Source organism: Danio rerio, chromosome 21 (genome assembly GCF_049306965.1).
Source record: "Danio rerio strain Tuebingen ecotype United States chromosome 21, GRCz12tu, whole genome shotgun sequence".
Classification (NCBI taxonomy): Eukaryota; Metazoa; Chordata; class Actinopteri; order Cypriniformes; family Danionidae; genus Danio; species Danio rerio.
Window position 1 is genome coordinate 15357651 of NC_133196.1, and position 26307 is coordinate 15383957.

Sequence of the window (26307 nt, forward strand, 5' to 3'; positions counted from 1 at the left end):
ATCAACCACAACGTCATTGTCTCTGAGCTGTTAAAATTTTTTAAATGCAACTTTGATATCCTGACAATTTTAAAGAACGCTAAAACAAAAAAACAGTTATTGTAAATTGTAATAACATTCCACTAATAAAATAAAATAAATTATCACAATATTTAAAAAAAAATGCAGCCTGAGTGAGCAAGAGTTTCAAAAACATTCTAAAAATTGTATCCACCCTAAATGGAATTATGCAGACAACGCATACTACGCAGTGTACTGAATAGTAGATACGCATCACATGTGAAACAGCATGTCACAATAACCCAGTATAATCTCAGTGTTTCCTGATGACTCTTTACCTGTAGCTGCTGCATCAGTGTGCTGGCCTGCTGTGGGCAGCGAAACTCTTCTGGGACGATATTGTGCAGGTGCTTCTGAGTCTCGCTGGAGGATGGACTCCCAGTAGTCCCATCACAGCTGCTCAACAGGACCTCTTTCACAATCTCAGCAGGAGATTTGAACACCACTGGAAGACCCGGGTATGATGTTCGAACATGAGGGGGTCTTCGGCTTTTGGGAGGTTTGTATTCACTTCTTTTTGGGAAACGCACCTTCGGCTCTACTTTGGAGAAATCAGGCAAGGCATGATTCAGCTGTCCTTTCCTAAAATAACACACATATAGCAATAATCAGTTCAAATTGTTATGGCAATTAAAGTAAAAATCATGTTGCAAATTGTGTAAAATACAGGTAAAAGAAAAATACAATAAAATCATCTCAATGCTAATAACACAACAAATACAGTAACTTTTATGACTAAATCTAAAGTAAGACTAAATATGTGTTCCATCATCAATCAGTGTGACAGTTCATTTATGTAAAAATGAACTAACATATTTATTCTGATCTGTGCTTAAAGTCTGATGGAGGCTGAATGACTGTCGTGTCCTGATAAGACTAAATCAAACTCAACATAATCTCAAAATGACCCCTTAGTCCTTTTAATACAACACAGTATATATTCTTGTAGGATTATTGCAAGATCAGAATATTTCAGGTAAATTATGCCAGCCAGTGCCTCAACATTTCTAATCGAGAGGGGGATATAAGAATTTTTTTTAAACCTTGCTACAACCAAAATCTGATTACAACATTTCCCCTTTCAGGTCAATTTGACCTTCAAAATATAATATGTACAGTTGAAGTCATAATTATTAGCCCCCCTGAATTGTTTGCCCCCTTGTTTATTATTTCCCAAAATTTCTGTTTAACGGAGAGAAGATTTTTTTCAACACATTTCTAAACATAATAGTTTTAATAACTCATTTCTAATAACTCATTTATTTTATCTTTGCCATGATGACAGTAAATAATATTTTACTAGATATTTTTCAAGACACTTCTATACAGCTTAAAGTGATATTTAAAGGCTTTACTAGGTTAATTAGGTTAACTAGGCAGGTTAGGGTAATTAGGCAAGTCATTGTATAACGATGGTTTGTTCTGAAGACTATCGAAAAAATATACAACTTAAAGGGGCTAATAATTTTGACCTTAAAATGGTTTTTAAAAAATTAAAAACTGCTTTTATTCTAGCCGAAATAAAACAAATAAAACTTTCTCCTGATGCAAAAAAATATTATCAGACATACTGTGAAAATTTCCTTGCTCAGTTAAGCATAATTTAGGAAATATTTAAAAAAGAAAATCATTTAAAAGGAGGGCTAATAATTCTGACTTCAACTATATGTCACATAATTTATGCCTTTTATTGACAAGTTAAATATCATTAAATGAACCTTGTATTAACAGACAATGAGGTCATACTGACCTCTTGGATAGTATAAGGGTTAGATATAAATGTATTATTTAAAAAATGTATTCAAAATAGCTTTACATTAAAAGAAGAAAAGACTGTATATATATTATATACAAACTGACAAAAGGATAAAATTGAGGGGTTTAACTGATATAGGTAGATTTAAAATTTTTAAAAACAGTAAAACAATAGAAAACAATATATTTTATTTTGAGAAGCATTTATATTATTTTGTAAACATGTCAGGCTAAATTATTCAAATGATTAATTGACTTCTGCTGTCTTCATTAGTTTCAAAAACACAGATTTATTTACTATTTAAAATGACATCTTTGGATATGTTCACTGCTGGAGATACGAAATTGTCCTAAAAACTTAACAACAACAAAATAAATCGTAAATAAAACATCTTATATATACCATAGGAACGGTATAGCATAACATTTTGGAGGTTTTTAAAACCTTGACATTTCCAAAACTGCAATATACCTTAAAAACGGTAATCATACCATGACTATTTGCATGCATGTGGGGGTTATAAAGTATCTGGTAAGATTCCTCCAGCAAAAATCTTGCCACATACCACAGCTGGAAGAGGTGGCCTGTACTGAGTAGAAATTCAACCAATCTTCCTCCGAGTTAACCAGGTTGGATTCTCTCTCCCATTTTAATCTGATGTCATTTGTTAAGAGTTCCTGACACGATTTTTTGATGCACTTTCATGGTATTTGATTTCTGTCTTTCATGCTTAAAATGAATGATGCTCATAATTCTTTTTTTTTTAGAGAAAAAACTGTAAGCATTCTAATGAATGCTGAAAATTAAACTGTGTATTACACTTTAATCATTTTGATTCCTATTTTGTCTTTTGACACATATGAATATATACAAAATATGATATAGTCCAAGTGTGTGCAAGCACTTTTAGTGCAAAATTAATTTAACCCTGGTATTACAGATAAAAATACAGGAAGTAATTTTTACCAACAGTGATCAGATTGTGTAATCAAAGTCATACTAGATGAACTATGCTGAATTGTAATAGCATTACATATGGACTATAGTGTCTACTCGTAGTTTAAAACTAAGGTGTGCAGTTTTAATCCAATGGTATTATTGTTTTTATATATATATATATATATATATATATATATATATATATATATATATATGTGTGTAATTTATGTAATCTAGCTTTAGTATGGAGAGCTCTGCTGTGACATGTGAATTTTCTTTTGGGATTAATAAAGTTAAACAAACAAACAAAACAAATAAATAATGTTTTTTATTTATTATTTTCTATAAAAAAATTACTTTTTCACCATTTTTGAAGCTAAAAAATATTGGCAAAAGAAATGTATATTGATACAAAATTAATAATATAATATATAATTTATATTATTGTAATAAATATTATTTAGTGGTCAATTAACAAATCATGAACCACTTTAACGGTTCCAAAATGCATCATAAATCAAATTTCTGCTTATTACTGTTTTTCCTCTTACCTGATGTCATCTGGATCCATGTGAGAGGTTTTGCAGTTTCTGTGATTCTTTATTGCTGAATTTCTGTGAGGTGTAGGAGGAGGCGATCGCTCTGAGGGGGAGACGCTTGCTTTAGAAATAGCCTGCGCTGGAATGGAAACCTGAGTGTTGCAGGAAGCAGAGGTTGTTTTTCTGGGAGAGACTGTTGGAGGCTGCAGATTGTGGTAAGGCCTGTGTAACCTTCCATCTAATTTTTCGCCACTCGTAGCATCTTGGTATATTTTTTCAGGGCTGTTTTTTATTACAGGGCTTCTGGGTGAAGTTTGAGGTGAGATCTTGTGTTTAATCTCTTCCTGGTTTGATCTGAAAGTGTGGTTTGTTTTAGAGACAGGACTCTGGTAAGTGCCAAGAGATGAATCTGACCTAATTTCTAGCTCAGGTAACGTCTCAGCTTCAATCCCACAGTCATTCATCAGTTCCTCAGAGGATAAATGGGGAAAACTGGTGGGATTGGAAGTGTTTCTAGAGAAATGATGCGAGACTGGAAGAAATCGGGCATCAAGTTCCTCGCAGTCACTTTGATCAGAGTACTCTGGGACTCCTGAAATTGGATGATCTTTGAAAATCCCACTCATTTCCTGACTGAAATCAAGGGTTTTCAGAGTTTGAAACACAGCTGCCCTCTCCTCTGTGACATGAAATGATTGATCCATGAATCTCTGAGCATCTTCTTGTGTGTTTTTCTCTTCTGTCTCCTCATCGGTCATGTCTAATGCAGTGTCTCTCTCAGGGAAAGAGCTTAATTTGTGCTTTACTGGGCTCCCTGTACCACCCTCGTCATCAGCCCAATCCTCAGACAACACACTACGATCATCGTCTGTTTGGTGTTCTTCCTCTAAAAAAAATTAAAAATAAGATAAAAAATGGTGCAATTTTCAGAATAAGATATTATATACAGTGAATAAACATGACATGAATTTACTTGATTGAAGTACCTAATTGCAAAAATTGCTTGTGCAATTCGGTAGTGGGCAGTAATTATTATACAGTAAGTATTTTTACTTCACTACTGCACTTAAGTATACTACATATTTGAAGTATCTATCCTTAATAAGAGCATTACTTTTTAGGAAACGTTCACTTTTACTTCACTTCATTCCAAAACAAAATGTTGTACTTTTTACTCCACTACATCTCCTTCATAAAGCAGTTAGTAAAAAGTTATGTCGAAGGGGAGAAATCATCACCTGTTCAGAGACAAGATAGTGGTGTTTAAAGGTATAGTTCACTCAAAAATGAAAACTTTTTCATCATTCATTCACCCTTTATGACTTTCTTTCTTCTGTTGAACACAAAAGAAGATATTTTAAGGAAAGCTGAAAACCTGAAATCACTGGCTTCCATGGTAAGAAAAACAAACACTATATGTTTCAGCTTTCTTCAAAATATTTTCTTGTGTGTTCAACAGAGAAAAAAAAACCTCAAAGGTTTGAAACAAGTCAAATGTGAGTAAATGATGATAGAATAGACATTATTGGGTGAACTATCCCTTAAATTCATGAACGAGCTGAATTTGATAAGTCCTTTATTAGCACTTGTTAAATGACTTCACATATTGCACTGAAAAAGAATGTGTTAATTAGACTGACATCTGTGAATGTGTTAACTCGTTGATTCGAATGATGATGAGTCTTCAGTAAATGATTCTACAATTCAATTGATTCATTCAGAGTGAATCTTCAATAAGCGATTCACTGATGTTACCATCTAATCTGAATGGGGTTTAGCATGTGAATGCGTTTATCAGTGGTCATTTAACTTTCTTGCAAAATCAACATTTGTAAGTACTTTTAATTTTATTACTAAATAATTTTTTTTTTAATATACTTTTGTACTTTGATTTAGGTAATATTACAAAGTATGACTTTTTTTATTTTACTGGAGTAATATTTTACAAAGTTTTTCTGTACATTTGATCAAGTGGATAATTTCTGTATTCCTCCAGCACTGGTTTATACATACACATCGCTATTTTCAGATGCTGTCTAAACTGTCCTTTTGTTGTGTTTATTAGGTTATTAGTTGGCGGTTAATTCTGCTGCAGCGACCTTAATGGTGACCTCAGGGACTGAGCCGAAGAAAAACGAATAAATAAATAATTTGGTTATTGGGTGAGGAAAACCCACAGCACAAATGTCACTCTCAGCAGTGTGAATGTCCACTTAAAGTTTTTAAATTAGTTTTAAACCTGATCATCAACACGTACAAAACGCGCTGACACAGATACATTGTGCAATACTCTGATTTATCCACTATCCTTTCTAAATAAATAAATACTGGTCATAAAAATCTAAAACTTCAGTGTTTGGACACACAGCAGTGAATATTAAACCAAACTGAACTGAACTGAATGGAACTAAACTGAACTTAAATTCTCAAAAATGAACCTTCAATGTTTCAAATGACTATAATCTTCTATGTGAAGCTGCTTTGACGCAATCTACATTGTAAAAGCACTATAGAAATAAAGATGAATTGAATTTTTAAAAAAATATTACCATATCAATTGATGAATAATACCTTTGCACAAAAACACTTTTTATTAAATATTACTATATTTGTAAAATTAGTTATGGATGTTTAATTAAACTGAGCCTTTTACGCAGTGATGGAGAGTAGTAGTGGTCTCCAGTGGCCTGAGAGAGCGGTTCAGAGTCCAGCAGTTCGCTCAGATGACAGCTTATCTCCTCTACTGCAGGCGGCGGCCCATGCTCAGGCTCAGGGGTCTTCACATCCCACAACAGCTCCTCTGCAACCTCCTCCTCTTCTCTCTGATTCACACAACCATTACATGTTTAGCATACAGTTTTGAAAGCACCATTATATGAGCAAAGAAGGCTTGTGGAAAAAAGCGTTTTTACTGTTTGATCTTTTGTTCAAATATTAGCAAAAAAACTGTTTGTTTTAGGATGAGAGTGAAGGCTTTCCTCTTGATCCCTTACAATTTGTGGTGATTGAAGTGACTGAATTGGAGATCTGGAGACATTTGACCCACCCAACTTCTTCAATTCTCCAGCTATTTGGCCACCAAAACCATCCTTTAAACTGTTCATTTGGACAAGACACATGTCATTTTCCAGGTTGATTCATAACACATGGAATTTCTGAATTATTAGCTTTAAAGTGGATTTTTAGTGTTTTTGTTAATTTCTTACTGTGACTTTTGACTACTGTGATCATTTTAAACATAAAAATGTAAATGTAAAGCATCAATGGGAACACAGAATACTTTTTTATTCATATTAATTCATAAAGGAGACTTTGCCACACATGTAGTATTTAAAAGTGTTAGGTTATTCAGTATGTGGTGGGTTTCTTAGATCATGGTGTTTTCTGTCACTACTCGTTTAGCCTGCAGTAATGCATTCAGTTTAAGCTACACGAATAAAAGATCAGGATCTCAACAGTCACGCAACATAAATTATAAATGATGGTGATTTGTAGATGTTTATTAATCCTTCAAATTGCTGCTTTCAAATCTTTGTTTGAAAAATGCAAAAATCAAGAAAGAGGTTCAGTCTTTAGTCTTTTGAGTTAGTTCTGAAGTTACAAACAGGCAAATAACACAAAAGTACTGGGATAACAGTTTATAGATAAAACCACCAATGTTTATGATAAAGATTAAAATCACCATCAATAACTTGACGCTCAAAAATAAAAGTTGTAGGCAGCAATTACATCGTTTAACCAAAATGGGGCGACAACCAGCCATCAAAAATATGCCACTGAATAATTCTTCAGAAATTATACATTTAGCAATGAAACATGACGTTTTGTTATAAAGTTAATACAAATTATAAAGTTAGATCTATAGCAACAGTAGCAGTGAATTTTTCACAGTACTGAATATTTTACTATTTATTTTTAATCTGCTGATTATTTTTTCATTTTATTTTTTAATAAAATTATAGGTTCTAAGTTCTGTTTTTTTTTTTTAAATAAAAGTTTCTAGCAGTACTTTTACATTTGTCTCCTTCCCATTTTGGCTGATAAGAAAAATGGTCCGATCCATGACTAAAAAATCCTAACGCCCCATTCACACGGGGCGTCGACGTCAACGCTCTCCATTCACTTTGAACGGGTGGCGTCAGGTGTTGCCGCATTTGGATCCGTCGGCGTCGCTTCAGAGGGGTTGCTCGCTGCAGAAGTTGGGACTTGCTCAACTTTTCAAGCGCTGATGGAAGCGTCAGCCAATCAGATCGCTGTTTGCAAATACACCAGCTAGACAGTGGCCTATTGCTGACTGAATTTTGTTGGCTGACCCTGCCATGACGATCAGCCCCAACTTCAGACATGCCTTCAGTCAAGCGTTGATGCTGAAGCCCCGTGTGAATGGGGCGTAATGTGATCTGAACCTTAAGATTTGTGATCCGTTACACCATTAAGAGCCAGAGAGCTCTAAAATACCTTAATTTGCTTCCCAAAGAAGAACAAAGTTCTCAAGTAATTGGAACAACATGAAGGCAAGTAATTAATAGCATAATTTTCACTTTTGGTTGAACTAATCCTGAAACATCCTGTTTACAATTGTGAGATCACAGATTTTTGTTAATATTTTGAGCAAAAGATCAAAACAAATAGACTTTTTTTCTGTGTCATATTTATCAAAGGTGACATTGTTAGTCAAGATCAACACTGTGGATGCATTTGTACTCCGCCATCCATTTTTTAGTGTAATGAGACTCTTCAGATCTAAATGAGAAATTAATAGACAGACATCAGTCAGACGTCTCTGCTGTCCTCACCTCCTGCTGCCCTTGCCTCTCTGCCAGACCAATGATCCCATTCTCATCCATCTGGCTTTGGAAGTCCTGGTCCGGTTCTTCATCCCAGCTGAAGTCTGACCCCTCTGAGGCTGAGGGAGAGGAAAGCTGTGGGGCAGGTGTCCAAACCAGAACCCCTGTAGAGGTGCCTCCTCTGCTCCGCTCCATTACCTGCCCCTTTTATCTCTTTCTTTTATTCCACCTTGAGCTCCTCAATGATCCACACCTCTGTGACATTGATATTGACGTCATCTCTCATGGCTGACCAGTTATGAATAGGCTGCTTAATGTTCAGTCACAGAGCATCAACCTGTTATAAAAAACACAGTTACACATTTAAATTCATTTTGTTAAAAGTATAAGTGTACACAGCAGGTATACAAGCAAAAAAAATGCAGTATGTATGAACGAATAAGTATGTATGATGAATAATCAATGGAAACAGAATGTACCTAAGCTCAACTTAGAGCTTCACAGCAATACTTATGTACATTTATGTGTATTTCTTTTAGTTTTTTTTTTTTAATACATTTGCAACAATTTCAAAATTTGTTTTTCATATTGTCATTATGGGGTATTGTGTGTAGAATTTGGGACAATGAATGAATTTAATCCATTTTGGAATAAGGCTGTAACAAAAAATGTGGAAAAAGTAAAGCGCTATGAATACTTTCCAAATGCACTGTAAGTAAATATATTAGTGTATAAATGTATTATTGTTAAAGTGTAGCAAGACAATGATAGTGATAGGGCCAAACATATGACTTAGTAGTAATTATCAGTAGTAATAATTAATACTAATAATTAATTCATAGTATTTTTTGTGAAATGAGGCATTTTTTAATCTAGTGCTCTTAAGCGATTAATTGCATACAAAATAAAAGTTTGCATTTAAGTAAGTGTGTACTGTGTATATTTATTTTCAATATAAACACTTACTTACTCCCAGGGCCATTTATATTGCAGTAGATTGGTGTTTCCTTAGATCTAGTTTTTTCATAAAATGGGTTGTTAGCCCAACACTCAACCCCCTTGGATAAAAATATCACAGTTTCACGGCATTGATCACTGCTCTAAAATATATTCTTTTAAATGTTTGTGTAAAAAACATAAACATTTTCCCTTTTGAACAAAATATATTTTATTTTTTGAAAGATTTATAGTTTGGAACAGTAAACATGTCAGGCTAAATAATTTAAAAGATTAATTGACTTCTGCTGTCTTCACTTGATTTAAAAGCACAGATTTCTTTACAATTTAAAACAACATCTTCAAATATTTTTTTCTGTTGAAGATACTGTTGTCCTAAAAAACTATATATAATATATAATATATAATTTGCATAAATGTCTACATATTTTGTTTACTTCTTTGACATATTAAAGTTATTTCAGAGGTGATTTTAATTAATTATCACCCAATACTGCAAAGTGCAAACAGACGTTTTTATTTTTCAATTCATGTATTATTCTGCATAGAAGGCAATTTACGTATGCAAGAACAAAAGCCTCTGTAAACATCTTCAGAATACAGATATAAATAAAACTATAAAGCATGGTTCATGAAGTAGATATTTATAACTCAATATGGAAGAACAAACTACTTTTTTAAAGAGGTTTTGTAATGAAATCTATTGGCACAAATTGACAAAATGTGACATAAGTAGTAATTGAAAGAGCATATTGGATGTTGAATTTACATTAGCCAAAAAACCCAAAATCTCTGTTAAGTGCATGAAAAAAAGTATATTTTCCCTGCATCTTCTTACCTTAAGAAAAACACCATGAAATCAAAAATACATAATTTTCAACTGTTTACAGAAGCATTAAGAATTAATATATCCATTCAAGCAGTAAGCAGGGGAACTGTTCTTAGTAAACACATCCAAAAGCAACCCTCTACAATAGTCTAATTAATTCTGTCATTCATGTACTGTAGCTCTATGCTAATTGAGCATGATAAAAGGCTACGCTAAGTCTGTAACCAGCTGCTCTCAAGTGGAACAGCAAAACATGTGAATAAATAATGCAGCTCTTCACCTGCTTCACCTTGAGACATAGCAACAGAGAGCGTAAACCTACCAGCAGATATACAGTATATTATTTATATATTGAATTGTATATTTATGTTCAATTTGATCTGCTAAAATGGCAAAACACTACTCCAAAGTTGCATCCGCATGCTTTTTTTTTTATTTACTTATTGAATGGGGCGATAGTGTCTACAAAAAATCCTTCATCTACCATGGTGCCATGGTGACCACACAACAACAATCTCTGCCCTGCACTACCAGCCACAAGCATTAATGTATCTTTCTAAGATCAGCCAATCAGCTGATCATCAATTCAGAAAACTGCTTCATGGAGAAGAAGAGTATCTGCTAGTAAAGAACTTCAAGAAAACCCCCTTTCATAAGAAAAGCAGCGTCTCATTATTTACTTTTGCTAAAGTAAATTTAGAAGCCTTGATTATGACACAACTAGTTACAAGCTTTTTTAAAGCTTTTTAAATCAAATAAAGGGCATAAGTTTGAAGATACATACTTGTTAAACTCTTACAAATTGACAAAACAATTTTAAAAAGATTATTTTCCACACAGCGCAGTGCACAAAAATTCTAGTTGTTTATTTCTAAATCACAACAACAAATATCACGTTCATCTGTATGTACCTGACCAACAGTATTTGTGTATATTAGGGCTGCATAAAACTGGGAAAACATACAATACGCATTTATATATAAATTAAATATTTTTTATATATTTTTATATTTATATAAAATATATGTTTTTATTTAAAATAAAAGTATATATAAACAATATGCAAAAGTTGGAGAGAGAGATTGGTTCGGGAAAGGTCCACAAGCTGGGAGTCGAACTTTGGACGCCGAACCACACTAACCACAATATTAGTGTCAACAAATTAAATTAAATTATTATTTCTTTCCAAATAGAGAAATTAAATTAATCTGATGAAATTGTATTAATATCACTATATATAAATATATAGCTTACACACACACGCACATATTATATATATATATATATATATATATATATATATATATATATATATATATATATATATATATATAGTTGAAGTTAGAATTATTAGCCCCCTTTTGATTTTTTTAATTCTTTTTTAAATATTTCCTAAATGGTATTTAAAAGAGCAAGGAAATTTTCACAGTATTTTCTTCTGGAAAAAGTCTTGTTTATATATATATATATATATATATATATATATATATATATATATATATATATATATATATATATATATATATATATATTCATGGTGCAAACATTTAGAGAAAAAAATTACAATAATTTGCTGTTGTCATTTTTCTCTCTTGTCTCTACAACTCCCACCATTAGTATTTATTTTCAACCCTCAAACACTTTAGTTTAACCTTTGGGCTAGTCTAGCCAATACATAATAGCAGCTTATAGGGAGGCAGGTATCAATATAGTAAGCACCCATTTGATTGGTCAAATATGGATAAACAACCTATGAAAGAATCAAATGCATGAAATAAAATTCATTTATAGCACCCCTCTACAATAGAGATATAGCAATAATAATGGTTTTTCACTATATAGTGCAGCCCAGTTTTAAATGCAACTTCTGTTTGTGGCAAGTAAGAATTCCACAAAGACACACAAACCACAGCAATCTGTCAGCACACAAACACACTCACCGAGGGAGTCTGCTAATCTCCAGAGTGCTCTGTGTTCTGCAGCATACACTAATTAAACACTCGTCTAGCTCCCGACCATTCATTCAGCGAGCTGTGGTGAGCTCAGCCAAGAGCAACACACACACACACACATATATATATAGATAGATAGATGGATTACTCACTGTTACTGTACTTAATAGTCTACATAACAGGGCCCGCACATACAGACTGAGCGAATAGGATTAATAAGGCACACAGTGAGCCGTAAAGCTCCTTATAGGCCAAGAAGATCCAGAGAGTCTGAGGAAGAATATCTGTTCACATAATCAACTCTAGTATCTGTGCAATGCAATGAATGTGCCATATAAACCTTGAGCTTTCCTTCTATGATGATAAAGTGTGTTTGAGATTGTTTCGCCTAAAAAATGCACTGTTAGGAGACATTTTCAGCCCAACAAAACTTTTTTTTTTTTTAGTTACCTACAGTTAGAAATATATTTCAGCACAGTAAACAGATTTTAGTTCATATCCCATGTGAAATAAACATTCGCAGGTTCATGGATGAGAAGTCCTTGATTAAGAATAGTAAATACTGGTGAGACTTTTAGATATAGGCATTCTGCTTTCCTACTCTATCTTTCATTTATGTAACATTATAGTAAATACAACATATTTAAATATATGGCATATAATGACATATATCTTTGCATATAATGTATAATATATTATAATAATATATTAATAATAATAATTAGAATAAATAATATTTTATATAAATATCATAAATGCTGCTTATAACAGTTTTTTTTACAATCACATTATAGGGTTATTGTTGCTACTTCACATCATGTCAACAACCCATTGTTGGTTTTCATAAACCCACATTTTTACTATTATTAGGCTTATTTTATGCTTCTTATTTTATATATCACAATAAAAATGCTATTAATAAAGCATATCCAAAAGCATGTTATAAAGGATTAATATTTCATAGCTCTGGCTGTAACTAACACAATAAATAAACATATCTAGCTTCATTTTGTTAATGTTTATTATGTTATATGGGTCAGAACCAAGATGCCATATGTTGGTGTCTACATCAAATAAAATTGTCTAAAGTGATTTAATATGGATAGAAAACCTATTAAATGTGGGTAATATACTTATATGTTAATATACCCATTCATATTTCATAGAACTTTCTTCACAATATGGAGTACATCAGATACATTTATGTAGAAATAAAATCTGTTCTGACCTGTACAGAACAAAAACAACAAGTGGGCATTAAATGTACTATACTATAAATCAAATAAAAACTTCTCTCAGACAAATTGATAAAGCTTTGTGGTAGGGTTGCATAGTTTACCGGTACTATGGTAGTATTGCAAAACTATGGCTCCAAAATACTGGCGGTGTCATTGTAGTTCGTTAACGGTAGTATAGTATAGTATAGTATAGTATAGTATAGTATAGTATAGTATGAATAGTATAGTATAGTATAGTATACTACAATAGACAATTTTTTTAATTATAAAATTTAATGGATTCAATTTTATTTTAATAGTTTGTGAAGCTCTTTAAGATTGCAAAACTGTAGAATTTGCGCCTTTTATGGCAGCCTATTGCACGTTCAAATGTACATCTGAATCAGTTCATATCTGTTCTTGTTAAAATGATTTAGAAGCTACAACAACCATGACAATCTCTTTAAAAGAACGACTCGCATGGTTAAATGTTGAATTACTTTGACTCTTAACTGATAAGACTGAAAGAATTTGTATATTTGTTTTAATGTATTTTTGTTTGTCAGTTATCTACCAAATAATCAAAAAGATTGAATACATTTAAAAGAAGTGACATGCAAATAATACTTTTTTTTGCCTTGAGGGAATTATGAATTACATTCAAGTAGGCCTATTATAACAAACAATACAGTATTTCTCACAATTTTCTTTATAATTTGAGTAAAGAATTACAGTATCGCAATACTACTTGGTATTGTGATACTTGAGCTGGTGTAGTATAGTAAGATTAATTAATGGTATCGCGACAACCATACTTTGTGGTTTAAAAGGAGTGATGTATGAATATTTAAAATTACAATTAATAAAGATATTTGGGCATTCACTATTTTTTAGAATATGTTCTATATTGTTTATAATAGTTTATCAAATAATTTGTTTATCTAATCTAAATATGCCTGACAAGATTATTATTATTATATAAATGTTTTGCTATGTAGCCAACTGTTATACTAAGTTAGGGGAGCGCAGGGCACAAAGTAATGCAGGGTAAAATGTAACACCGAGTTTTAGGGTATTTACTCAGGGTTAACAATTCCAAGGTTTTCACCAGAATCGGCAGACGTCTTCTTGCCAATTATTGAAAAAGGTCAGCGAAATTTGTATAGGGAACACAGAAGAAACCATTTCTGCAGCATACAAGTAGTTTATATTATAGTTTATATTATACTCTATATTTTTTTATTTTGAAAAAATCTGTGAAAAGTATGTTAGCAAAATATTATATTGTTGTGATTATCGTCTTCTAGGCTAAAAGACTTAACCATTTTGAAAGATGTAAAAAAAAAAAACACCCAGTGACCGCTAGCCAGTTTTGAGGATAACACGACACAGCGGGTTAGTTGTAACATGGTGTTACAAATAAGCCACACACGGTTGGACACCAATTAAACTAAAAATATCATTTTTGAATTTTGAGCGTAATGTTGAGAACTTTTTATATGAAAATGGTTTTATAAGAAAATATTTTTTATTGCTAATAATGCAAATAAACGCATCGTATAATAATCTAAAATAATGCAAATAAACTCAAATGTGTTTATCCAATAAATAAATAAATAAATAAACAAATAAATAAATAAATAAACAAACATACTGTGCTATGTAGAAAAAAAATGTTAAGTACTGAGGAAAAATAGCTAGTAAAGTGGATTTAAATTAATTGTGTAAAATCTGCCTTTTTAAGCATGTTACAACCCTAGACAACTACCCTCTGTCTGTTACAACTTGCACCACTGGTGGGGTAAATAAACATTTTTTCTCCTGGCACCTTTGCCAATACTGCACAGAAACCATAGGTCTGGCGATAATCATTTCGGTGCTCATTTGCAGGAGAGGCTTGTGTGTCGTTGGTACAAAAATAAGGTTTGTCTAACCTCATTACTTTGTTCATTATTTGGCCGAAACCAAAAGGAGTTAACTTATTTTGTGCCCCGCTCTCCCCTACATTTCATGGGTGTCTTCTGTAACGTTAAATCAGGTTTAAAAATGTGAAAGCTATTACTTTATGTTTATTAAATTATTTAATAGGACACATTCTGAAAAATTGGGAAACATAAATCTGTAGTAAAATTTTGTTTTGACATTGATATACGAAGCTCTTGTTTATGTGTAGTTCTTTAACACTTGTTTAACTTGTCTAACGAGCAGAGGGAAGTTCAACCTGTTGATCAAGAGGAAAAGTCCTCTGTATATGCACGTCTTTCAGCAAAAGCATTTATTTGAAAAATGCAATATGTTATGAGATACTTTAACAAGCAAACGTCCCAACGTCTGAGGTATTTTAAGACGTCTTACCTCTTAGCATCTATAAACTGCCTTCCGGTGCAACACAAGCGCCCTTCATGTGAACATATGAACTTCAGACGGTTGCCTTGAGAACAGGACACAAACTAACACCACCATAGTCTCTCAGTCACCAAGCGACGAGGCAAACACCAATTTCCATCATCTGCTTTTTGACAAAATGCATGAAACTCAATGTTCCAGGTCGCTTTTACCTTTGTTATTGTCCGGGTGTTCAGCTCGAGTGCGTTGTGTTGCTCTCGAGCGAGCCAAAATCTGTGTTATTCACTTCACGCGAAGAGTTTTATATCACTTCAAAGCAAAATGTTGAATACAAAAGCAAGTACAAGCAGGTTTTATATCCTGGGGTGAAAAACGTGAACTCTTTCAGCAGAAAAAATGTTCCTAATAAAGCTAGAACAAAGATTTGGAGTATTGGGATTAATTAATTATTCACAAGAGAAGAGTGAACGACGTCGGTTTGAGGGCGGGGCTTCGCTGTCAAATTCAACAAAATGCTGAACTGGGCGCTTTGGTTGGCTCAGCAGGGAAAGGGGAAGGGCTAAACTTTCAGATAATTTATAAAGCTCATACAACAGCATTTTTTTCTTTAACTTTAATTTACAAAGAATAACATGCTTTGTCATGCTCAGTATTCAAATGTAGCTCTATTTTGGGCATCATTCTTTTATTATAGTCTTAAATGAACGTGATATCACTATCAGCCACACGATGGAGCCATATGTCGTCTTTTTAATATCTGTACAGATCAGTAATCCACACATTTTAACAGTATAGTGTTCTTATTCATCAACTTATACTTACAATCTCATCCAGTTATTGTACATTCGATGCTTTTGAACACAATTACAATAATTAAGCCTGCAATTAATTATTTTTTCATATGTGTTATTCATCCAGCCAGGGTGTGAATTACAGGGGGGTTTGACCCCCTACTTAACGCTTGATCCCCCTGAAGGACTTCATAACAACATGTTGGCTATAGTCAGCTTTTCAAAACTGAGAATTAATTTGCTCTGCTTTTTATTTTAAATAATGTTAATAATTACAATATAAAAAATCTTATTGTAAATTTGACCACCCCTATAATGCAAACAAACTCTTTCAACAGTCTGGAACCAGCAGATCTAGAGCACCGATAGACAACGTAACTGTTCACACGACTGTTTTTCTCATAAATAGCTGTTTGTTTTATATATGGCCTTAAAGTAAAGTGAAATTAGATGCACCTCAGAATTAGCTAATTGGATACTGTAGGCCAGAATGCACAAAACAACCCACAAAACACTTAAAACTTAAATATATTTTATTAATAAATTGGATGTAAATTAAATAAATACATACATTTGATTCACTGAAGGATGTTTTACACCGACAGAGGCAGATTTTGTGATTTTGGGACCCTAAGCAATTCAAACCATAGGGCCCAAGTCCTGAAATGCACCCTTTCTACTTTTATTTAATTGTTATTTATATTGCTATTTTATTTATGTCTTCTTTTTGACATTTTAAATGATTAGTTTTCTTAAAATAAATGTACAAATATATATATATATATATATATATATATATATATGTGTGTGTGTGTGTGTGTGTGTGTATATATGTATATATATATATATGTATATATATATATATATATATATATATATATATATATATATATATATATGTATATATATATACATATATATGTATATATACATACATATATATGTATATATACATATATATATATATATATATATATATATATATATATATATATATATATATATATATATATATATATATATATACATATATATATATATATATATATATACATATACATATATATATATATATACATATATATATATATCGGTGAAGTTTTTTTCCCTCTCCACTGTCGCCACTAGCTTGCTTGGTTTGGGATCGGTAGAGCTACCCATCGATGAATTTGCACCCTGCATCCAGCCATGTGGTATATGGTTTATGAGGCTTTCTATTTGCATTGTACAACTAATGGATTTTCTCTGTTCTTTAACATTTAATAAATGAATGAGAAAGCACAATGTGTCTCCTGTTTTGCAGATAACTATAACCAGTCTAGATAATCGTGTGTTTGTGTGTGATTTGATCAAAAGGGAGTGTCGCTGGGGAATTAGTTCATTTTTTAGACAGCAGCGAGGGTCTATTAATTTTACATTATCTCACAGATTATCGTTAATGAGATTTGTACCTGAGAGATGAGGAATGGAAACACATGGGAGTTATTCTGCTTTTTCTCTTGTTCTTCATCTTTATTAGAACATAAAACACTTTCTGTGGGTTTTGAATTGTGTTTCTGTCTATTGTTTGAACCGCACAAGAGTCAGAGGAATAAAGGTGGGTTTTTTGATGTAAAATTGCAAAGGGAATAAAATAAGATGATGAAAAACGAATTAATACATGAATCCATGCTGCTATGTTTCAACAGATTGTGTATTTTTGTTAAAACACCAGCACTTCTGAGGAGTGTACGAATTACAGCGAGGTTTAAGGGGGGATTGTCCCCCCTAATTAATGCTTGATCCCCCAAACAACATGTATGGGGGGGATGGTGGGTTGGGTCTATCCTTTAAATCCTTTAAACACTGCTTTTCTTACTTAGATTTTTTGTCTTGTTTCTAATCCAAATATTAAAAAATTTCTTATATCAAGAAGCATTTTCTAGACAAGCAAAACATATTGTCTTGTTTTGAGAAATAATATGCCAATATTAAGTGAGTTTTTCCTTAAAACCTGCAAAATAATCTGCCAATAGGGAAAGCAAATTAATCTTGTTTTTTTTTCTTTTGACGTAAGATTATTTTGCTTACCCCATTGGCAGATTTTTTTTGCTTGTTTTAAGGAAAAACTCTATAGACAAATATCTATAAACAAATATTGGCATATTATTTCTCAAAACAAGACAATATGTTTTGCTCGTCTAGAAAATTCTTCTTGATTTAGGAATTTTTTAGATATTTGGACTAGAAACAAGACAAAAATCTAAGTAGGAAAATAATTTTTTGCAGTGTAGTGAGAAATAGTTTCCTCTGATCTGTATCTTATAGAATATTTATAACTAAAATAATAGTTAATATAAATATACATTTGACCACCCCTATAACAGTTCATTGTGAAAGCAAATTCATGCCAATCTGTCTGTGAAAGAAAAGAATCATTGAAAAGTCAGACACCGGCAGATCTAGATCACAGGTAGACACGTGTTTAAAAAACACTTTTCATGTCCAATAGCTGTTTGTTTCTATACAGCTTAAAATTAAAGTAAAATTGCTGGGCAGTTTGTATCATTTGACAAACAGTGACCTTTTTATTGCGGTTACTACACCAGCTATAGCAGGAGTAAGGAGACAGTGACAGACAGGCACGTGCACACATAGGGCTCAACCTGTGCAGTGCACATGCCCTTTTTAGTCTTGGATAGAAAGTGCCGCTCTTGACACCGCTCTTGAGTACGCGCACGACAACACAGCTGATCAGTACGCGCGCGATAACACCCCCAACAAACAAACAAACAAACAAACAAACAAACAAACAAACAAACAAACAAACAAACAAACAAACAAACAAACCCCCTCCAACCAACCCCCCCTACCCCCCCCCCCCCCTCTTAAAAAAATTTATCCTGCACATGCCCTTTGGACGGTCTCTGCACGGGCATGGTGACAGAGCCAATTCGGTGGATGGGGATGATTGGGAGGCCATAATGGGCAATCGATGGGACCAATGGATGTAATTTGGCCAGGTAATTTCTCTTAATGAGAAGTGTCATGGGAATTTTAATCCTGAGTCAGGACCTCAGTTTAACGTCCGAAAGACGGCGCTCACTGACATTATAGTGTCCCCTTCAATTTACTTTACTGGGGCATTAGGACTCACACAGACTGCAGGTTGAGTGCCCTCTACTGGCCTCACTAACACCTCTTTTAACTGCAACCATTGTGGTCTCCCATCCAGGTGCTGACCGGGCTCAGCTCTGCTTAGCTTCAGTGAGTAACCGGTCTTGGGCTGCATGGATATATTCTCATGGATGTGCAAACATGACTAAATTGCTGTAATACACATGCCAGGCCAGCAGATGGTGCTGTCACTTTGTTTAAAAAAGGAGAGAAAAAAAAAACAAGAAATACCAAGCTCTTGTGCAAATACAGTCATTTTTTGGTGTATATATGAACATTAATTCGGCTTAGTCCCTCATTTATCAGGGGTCGCCACAACAGAATAAACAGCCATCTCATTCATTCATTCATTTTCTTTTTGGCTTAGTCCCTTTACTAATCCGGGGTCGCCACAGCAGAATGAACCGCCAACTTTTCCAACACATGTTCTACGCAGCGGATGCCCTTCCAGCTGGGAAACATCCATACACACTTTTTCACACTCATACACTATGGACAATTTAGCCTTCCCAATTCACCTGTACCGCATGTCTTTCGACTTTGATGGAAACCAGAGCACCCGGAGGAAACCCACATGAACGCAGGGAGAACATGCAAACTCCACACAGAAACGCCAACTGACCCAGCAGAGGTTCGAACCAGCGACCTTCTTGCTGTGAGGTGACAGCACTACCTACTGTGCCTAAAGAGCCAACTATTCCGCCGGCAACCCTGTATTAAGAAGCACCCACACATTCTCACATTCACACCTACTCATACACTGAGGCAAATTTTGTTTACCCAATTCACCTGTACCGCATGTCTTTGGACTGTGGGGGAAACCGGAGCACCTTGAGGAAACTCACGCGAACACGAGGAGGACATGCAAACTCCACACAGAAATGCCATCTGGCCCAGCTGGGACTCAAACCAGAGACTTTCTTGCTGTGAGGCAACAGTGCTAACCACTGAGCCACCATGCCATCCTATATATATGAACAATGACTATTCGTTTTCAACAAGTCAGTTCAAGCACTATCATGCCAACATAAAATTGGCACATTTAAGATATGATTTCTTTAAAATCAACAATCTTCACTTTTTGATTGATATACAAAATAATGTGGGTCTCATAGCAGACAAGAAGCACTGCATTAAAGTTCCCTGTTCTGTGTCTTGAAATTAAGGAAATTTATTTTCCCACAATATTTTCAATGAAGTTTGTTCAATGAATGTTGAACAACTAATACGTTTATTTAACGGTTATATTTGAATTCATTTACGTCATCGATGCTGTAAAAGAAACCTTATTAACTTGAATGTAAAATGGCATTCAAGCTTATATTGTTAGCATTTAATGCTGAATAAAGCACATGAGGATTGCCTGAGGTGATCATTGTCAGTTTTCTGTTGTTTACCTGTGAGAAATAGAAGCCGTTTCTAATATATCAATTCGAGGTGTTGTTTAGGACAAAAAATCCTTTTAAAATAGAAAATATTCCTTTTCTCGGGTGTTGTCGCTTTTATTAGGAACACAGTTTTAAATAACTCGCTCCTGTCCTCAATCTGGCAACCTGCGTATGCGTTTGCTTGATCCAGGAATGCAATACCTAGTTCAGCCACTGGGTGTCAAACTTACATACTGCACTTTTAAAAGTTTGCATAAAAAACCTTTCAGGATGAATCTTAAACATGCAATCTCCATTCTGTAAATATGTTTGGGTACTTGCATGTTAAAATGCATTTCAAGGTCCGTCCGGTCATGCTTTGTTCCTGGATCTGTATTCTTGTCCACCTACAGAAAACACAGCAGCTCATCACGTGCTGCACAGGACTGATCTGCATTTGAAGAGCCTGTTGCTTTGGGATGAGACACTGGTGCAAAGACGGCCCCTTCTCCATTCGGATGCCTTTCATACTGATACCTTTGTGCATTCAAAATTTCTGCATTCGTGGGGTGAGTGCTGAAGCAATGCTTTGACCAAGAAGTACACAACGTTCCTAATGCGGTCAGACAGATATCTGCAGAACTGTTGTTTCTAGCAGAAAATTTAACTAGATAAATGCTGCACCGCGTTCAGGTGATTAATGGAAGCGCACATATAGACAAATTCTCCCAGAAATAAGATAAAAACGATAGTTATAAGCAAAACTAACAAGTTATACAATTGAAGCAAGGAATTTGGTGGATTTGACACTCCAGATAAAGCTTTTGGTCATTCAAACTTTCTTGTGAACAATTCGGGAAAAATAACAGTGTGAGGTAACTTTTACAAATATAAATATATATATATATATATATATATATATATATATATATATATATATATATATATATATATATATATATATATATATATTGGGCTGTTGGGAATAGGTGGTATTGAGGGGCGTTGGATGGTGGAGGGGTGTCGCGGACGAAGGACGAAAGTGAAGAGCAGGAGGTTGTCGTGGATGAAAGTGAAGAGGGTTGGGCAGTCGCGGAAGAAAGTGAACGGGTAGAAGAGCGGTTGGGTAAAATGAGCATCCGGCATGTTCCGGCACAAATTAAGCCCTGTATAATGCTAAAAGGCATGTTCAGTTTTCCCATAAACAGTTAAAAGTGACCATGGCAAAATTAAAAAATAAGACAAAAACAAATAAGACTTTTTCCAGAAGAAAAAATATTATCAGACATACGGTGAAAAAAGTAATGAATCTGTTTAAACATCATAGTAAATATTTAAAAAAGAAAAATAAATCAAAGGAGGGCTAATAAATCTGACTACAACTGCATACACACACTTCCTGAGCTATGAGTAAGATTGTGGGCATACAGTACATTAAGAATTTGATCACTTGAATTTGAAGAAATCTCTCGTTTGATTAAATCAAAGCCATTATTTACTTTTTTTTGTTCAATCTTTTTGTTTCATGTCAATTTAATAAACTGTGGCCGCCAATAAAGAATTAATACCCATGATGACCTATTCATTTTAATCCCTCCTTTAAGTAAACCACAGCACCAAATTTGTCATCTGTTCACTAGTTTAACTCAAATAAAAAAAATCATTCTTTCATTTTTTTAGTTCACTATGCATCCAAAATTTACTACCTTGTTCACTCAATTCATTAAACTGTGCTACAAATAAAGAATACATTCCCACAACTTATCTTTGGGTGACACTGTAGCTCAGTGGTAAGAACAGCAAGAAGGTCGCTGGTTCGAGTCCTGGCTGGGCCAGCTGGCATTTCTGTGTTCGCATGTTCTCCCCGTGTTTGTGTGGGTTTCTTCCAGGTGCTCTTTCCCCCCCACAGTCCAAAGACATGTGCTGTAGGTAAATTTATTAAAGATAATTGGATGTAGTGTATGAGTGTGTTTTAAAGTGATAGTTCACCCCCCCCCCCCCCCCCCCAAAATGAATATTTCATCATGATGTTTCTAAACTTTAATGAATTTCTTTCTTCCTCAAGAACACAACATGTATTCTGAAGAATGTTGAGAAAAAAGCAGCCATTGATATCAAAAGTAGAAACAAAAAAAATATGAAAGTCAATGGCTGGTTTCCCCCCAACATATTTCAGTAGATTTTAGAAAGAAAAAAAACTCAGACAGGTTTTGAAAAAGTGTAGGAAATATGACAAAATATTAATGTTTGGGTGAACTATCCTTTTAAATGTTCTTCCACACAGCAGTACTTACTACTTTTCCCCTGAAAACTGCAGAAAATGAGATATGGGGGTATAGTGACACATTTTCCCAAAGATTCTTGAGAAAAAAATTGAAAAGATTTCAAGTTTTTATAAATAATTTACTTAAAATATATAGATATACCATATATACACTGTTCAGATGTCTAACAAGCAACACACTATGTGAGGGTTTGTAAAAGTGGGATCCAGGTGGGCCCAAGATGGCTGTCATATTGAATATAGTGGGAATAAGCAGTCCTGTGCTTTCACCAGTCAATATTTCAAAGCTTCAGGTAGATTTCTTTCAAACACACACACACTCACACAGAAATATCTCATCTGGGCTCGGTGGGACTGTTTCACACTCTGCCTCGCTCACACACACATTACAATAACACCATTTCTCAATTTCCTCTCCCACTTGTTCCTTCTTATGTAACATGACTGACACACTGTTGCTTTGTGTTGCCACTTCTTCCCAATCTTTCCTTTCTTTTTTTTTTTTAAATGCATGAATCAGATCCCTAGCCAAAGATCTAAACTTTTCATTAGTTTCAATGGCTGCTTGTCTCTTGATTGCAATGTCAAGTTCCTGCTTCGTCACTCATAACTGGATAAAGGGTCTGCTCATTTTCTGCCTCCATCTAAATAAAATTCTTTGTAAGACCCCAGTGAGCTTGCTTGCTGTCTCCAGCCTGTATTTCTGTATTTGAAGCATGCTATAGTGGTAGTTTGAAGATTTTGGTGTGCTCGGCGTAGGCAGAAAGTTGAAAAGAATGCATGGAGTCTATCGGAGACTCTGACTTTGATTTCACTGGATTTAAATTGATTTTGACAATTTGGGACTAGCATGCTGCTACGCTGACTTTAAATGCTGAATGAATCATACTGTTTTCTTGCTTTGTCCATCAGCCTCAATGTATTTTCAGATTGCCTTCTCTGTGAATGATAAATCAGAGCTCAACAGTAAGGTTTTTTCTTTCTTTTCGCTGTAGTTAGGTCTGTAGTTCATACTATTTCTCCCGCCATGTTTAAACTACTCAATATACATAAATGCACACAACCACATACAATTTTATATTTACTTTTGTATTTAATTTATTTGTTTAAATATAATATAAACGTATACTTTCTGTTTTAAAATATATTATTTATTATTAATATTAATGTTGTCGTCACATACATACAATCGTGTATGAAAATAAAATAAATAATGTATTTGTAATTAATGTAATGTTTGGTGTTTGTTATTGCTACTTATTCAAAATGAGCTGAAACACAATTCTTTAGCGTTTTTTTTTTTTTTTTTGCAACAACTTAATAGTTTTATGTTCAATCCACATACATTTATTTTTATTTACTTAATTCCTTCATGTTGTCCCAACACAAATCAATTGTGTGGAGCCCAGCATTTTTGTAGTAAATTAAGAAGAAGTGTCAATAATATCTGGAAATTATAAAGTTATTAAACAGTAAATGGCAAAACAACCATAAATAACGTTGTAAACACTTCTGGATTAAAATAAAACTACACTTTATTAAACTTTAAAAATTATTTGTTGACTTAAAAAAATTGAGTAGACCTACCTTGCAAATGTTAAGTTAGCTTAACTTATTTTTTTTATAATTATGCATATAAGCTAATTTACCTAATCATATTAAAGCTACAGGTTTACTCACTTTTTTAAGCAATGTCAATTAATCACTTTAAACAGGTTTACATAATTTTAATAATTGAGGTCAACTAATTGATCTTTAAAGTGTAAATACATTTAATTTTATAGTAAAAACATGGAGTCTGTGATCTTAATCCTTTCGTTTAAAATATTTGTTTGCCTGGTCAGTGTTTTTCTGGGTTTTCTTTCGTTTGATGTTGTAATGGGCTATCTCATATTTGAACCAATCAGATTCAAGCTTGACCGACCCATAATATAATACTGTAAGAAAACTACTCTTTTTTTTTTCTAATCAAATACTGTCAAATGAAGGATCTTTCATACACAAATGTTTTATTTTTTTTGCTTGTTCAAACTTCTTAATTAAAATGAGTGGAAACAACACAACTCTTAAGATTTCCCTGGGACAACTTGTTATGTTCAATTCACATAAATTTGTTAAAAGTGTTAAGTTAACTTAATCGGTTTGTGTTGGGTCAACATGAATGAATTATGTGGAACCTAGCATTTTTTTACTGTGTACGATGGCAATAGCTATGTTTCCATTCAAAAATGCAAATTAAATTTATGCGCAAAACTGGAATATGACATAAAAGACGTGTTTTCATCCAATGAGTCAAAGAGAACAAAACTGTCACTTCTTGATTATTTGGTGCCAAATATCAAAAGTAAAGACGGAATTTGCTATATTAAGAGAAGCTAAGTGTATTGTTTCTTCATTTAATAATTTACTTGCACCTTAGAAGACAACGCAGACATGCAATGAATGCGAGGTAGCGTTTGAAGGCGTGAGACATGAAGCACAGACGCACTTGACTATTCTGGAGGTAATAATGATATTATAACACTCATACTGAAATAGTTAAGGCAGTTTAGAATGACCAAAACAACATTTCAGATGTTTTACAATACATTCAGCCTGCTGGTTTGACTAATCACACATTATTTTTATCATCACATGACATTTTTAATGCGCATATTCTGGAATTTGTTATTTTTTTCTTATTGAATCAAAAGCTTATCCTACTCAGTTATGAGTATAATTTTTTAATGTGCATTTACAAAATGTATGTGCATCATGACGTTATCATCAACCAATTTGTTATGCGCATATCCAAAAAGCGCATAAAAATAGGTGAATGGAAACATAGCTAATGATACTCTTCAAAATAACAGATCCTCTATGATCAAGCACAGCATGACAAAGCATTGTTTTTTTCTCCAGTTTGCTCATTTTGAAAATTGTGATATGTCGCTTAATTAGCACTAATGCACCGAAAGTGATCAATTACTTCACGTTTGGTTTGAAAACATCATTCATCTGCAATATTCTTACATTTAAATCATCATACTTAGTGTGAAATGGCCTTCAGAAAGCGTAACATACTACTTTGAAAGATGTAAAGTGCCGTCCTTACTGTTGAGCCCTGATACATGTTTTCTGCACCTGGAGATATCTTCAAATAGCAAGAGCCTATACTGTCTCTGCAGGCTGCACACTAGTAACCATCTCTGAAGATTCCAGCATTTCTGTCCTAATGACTGATAGCCATGGTTTAATAATTACAGCATGATGCAAAAAAAACTGCAAAACAATAATCAGAAAAAAATGAATCAGGCTGACTAGTTTAAAAAAAGACAATGACAGATG

General features: G+C 33.5%; 1 protein-coding gene across 9 annotated transcripts in view; it reads right to left on the reverse strand.

Annotated features, from left to right (window-relative positions):
• Positions 1–15862, reverse strand: part of akna (AT-hook transcription factor) — a 49158-nt gene extending 33296 nt beyond the window's left edge. For 2 of the 9 annotated variants that reach the window (XM_073935089.1, XM_073935084.1), the window contains exons 1-6: positions 15595–15862; positions 15392–15467; positions 8091–8418; positions 5948–6116; positions 3307–4180; positions 339–642 (exon numbers count right to left, since the gene is read on the reverse strand). In XM_073935089.1, coding sequence (XP_073791190.1) covers positions 339–642; positions 3307–4180; positions 5948–6116; positions 8091–8276 — 1533 coding nt within the window. In that variant the 5' untranslated portion in view covers positions 8277–8418; positions 15392–15467; positions 15595–15862. Of the gene's footprint in view, positions 1–338; positions 643–3306; positions 4181–5947; positions 6117–8090; positions 8419–11807; positions 12049–15391 lie in introns of those variants that run through there. The other 7 variants (XM_068216015.2, XM_005161116.6, XM_073935090.1 and 4 more) reach the window with 5 other exon arrangements.
• Positions 15863–26307: the final 10445 nt, after the last annotated feature.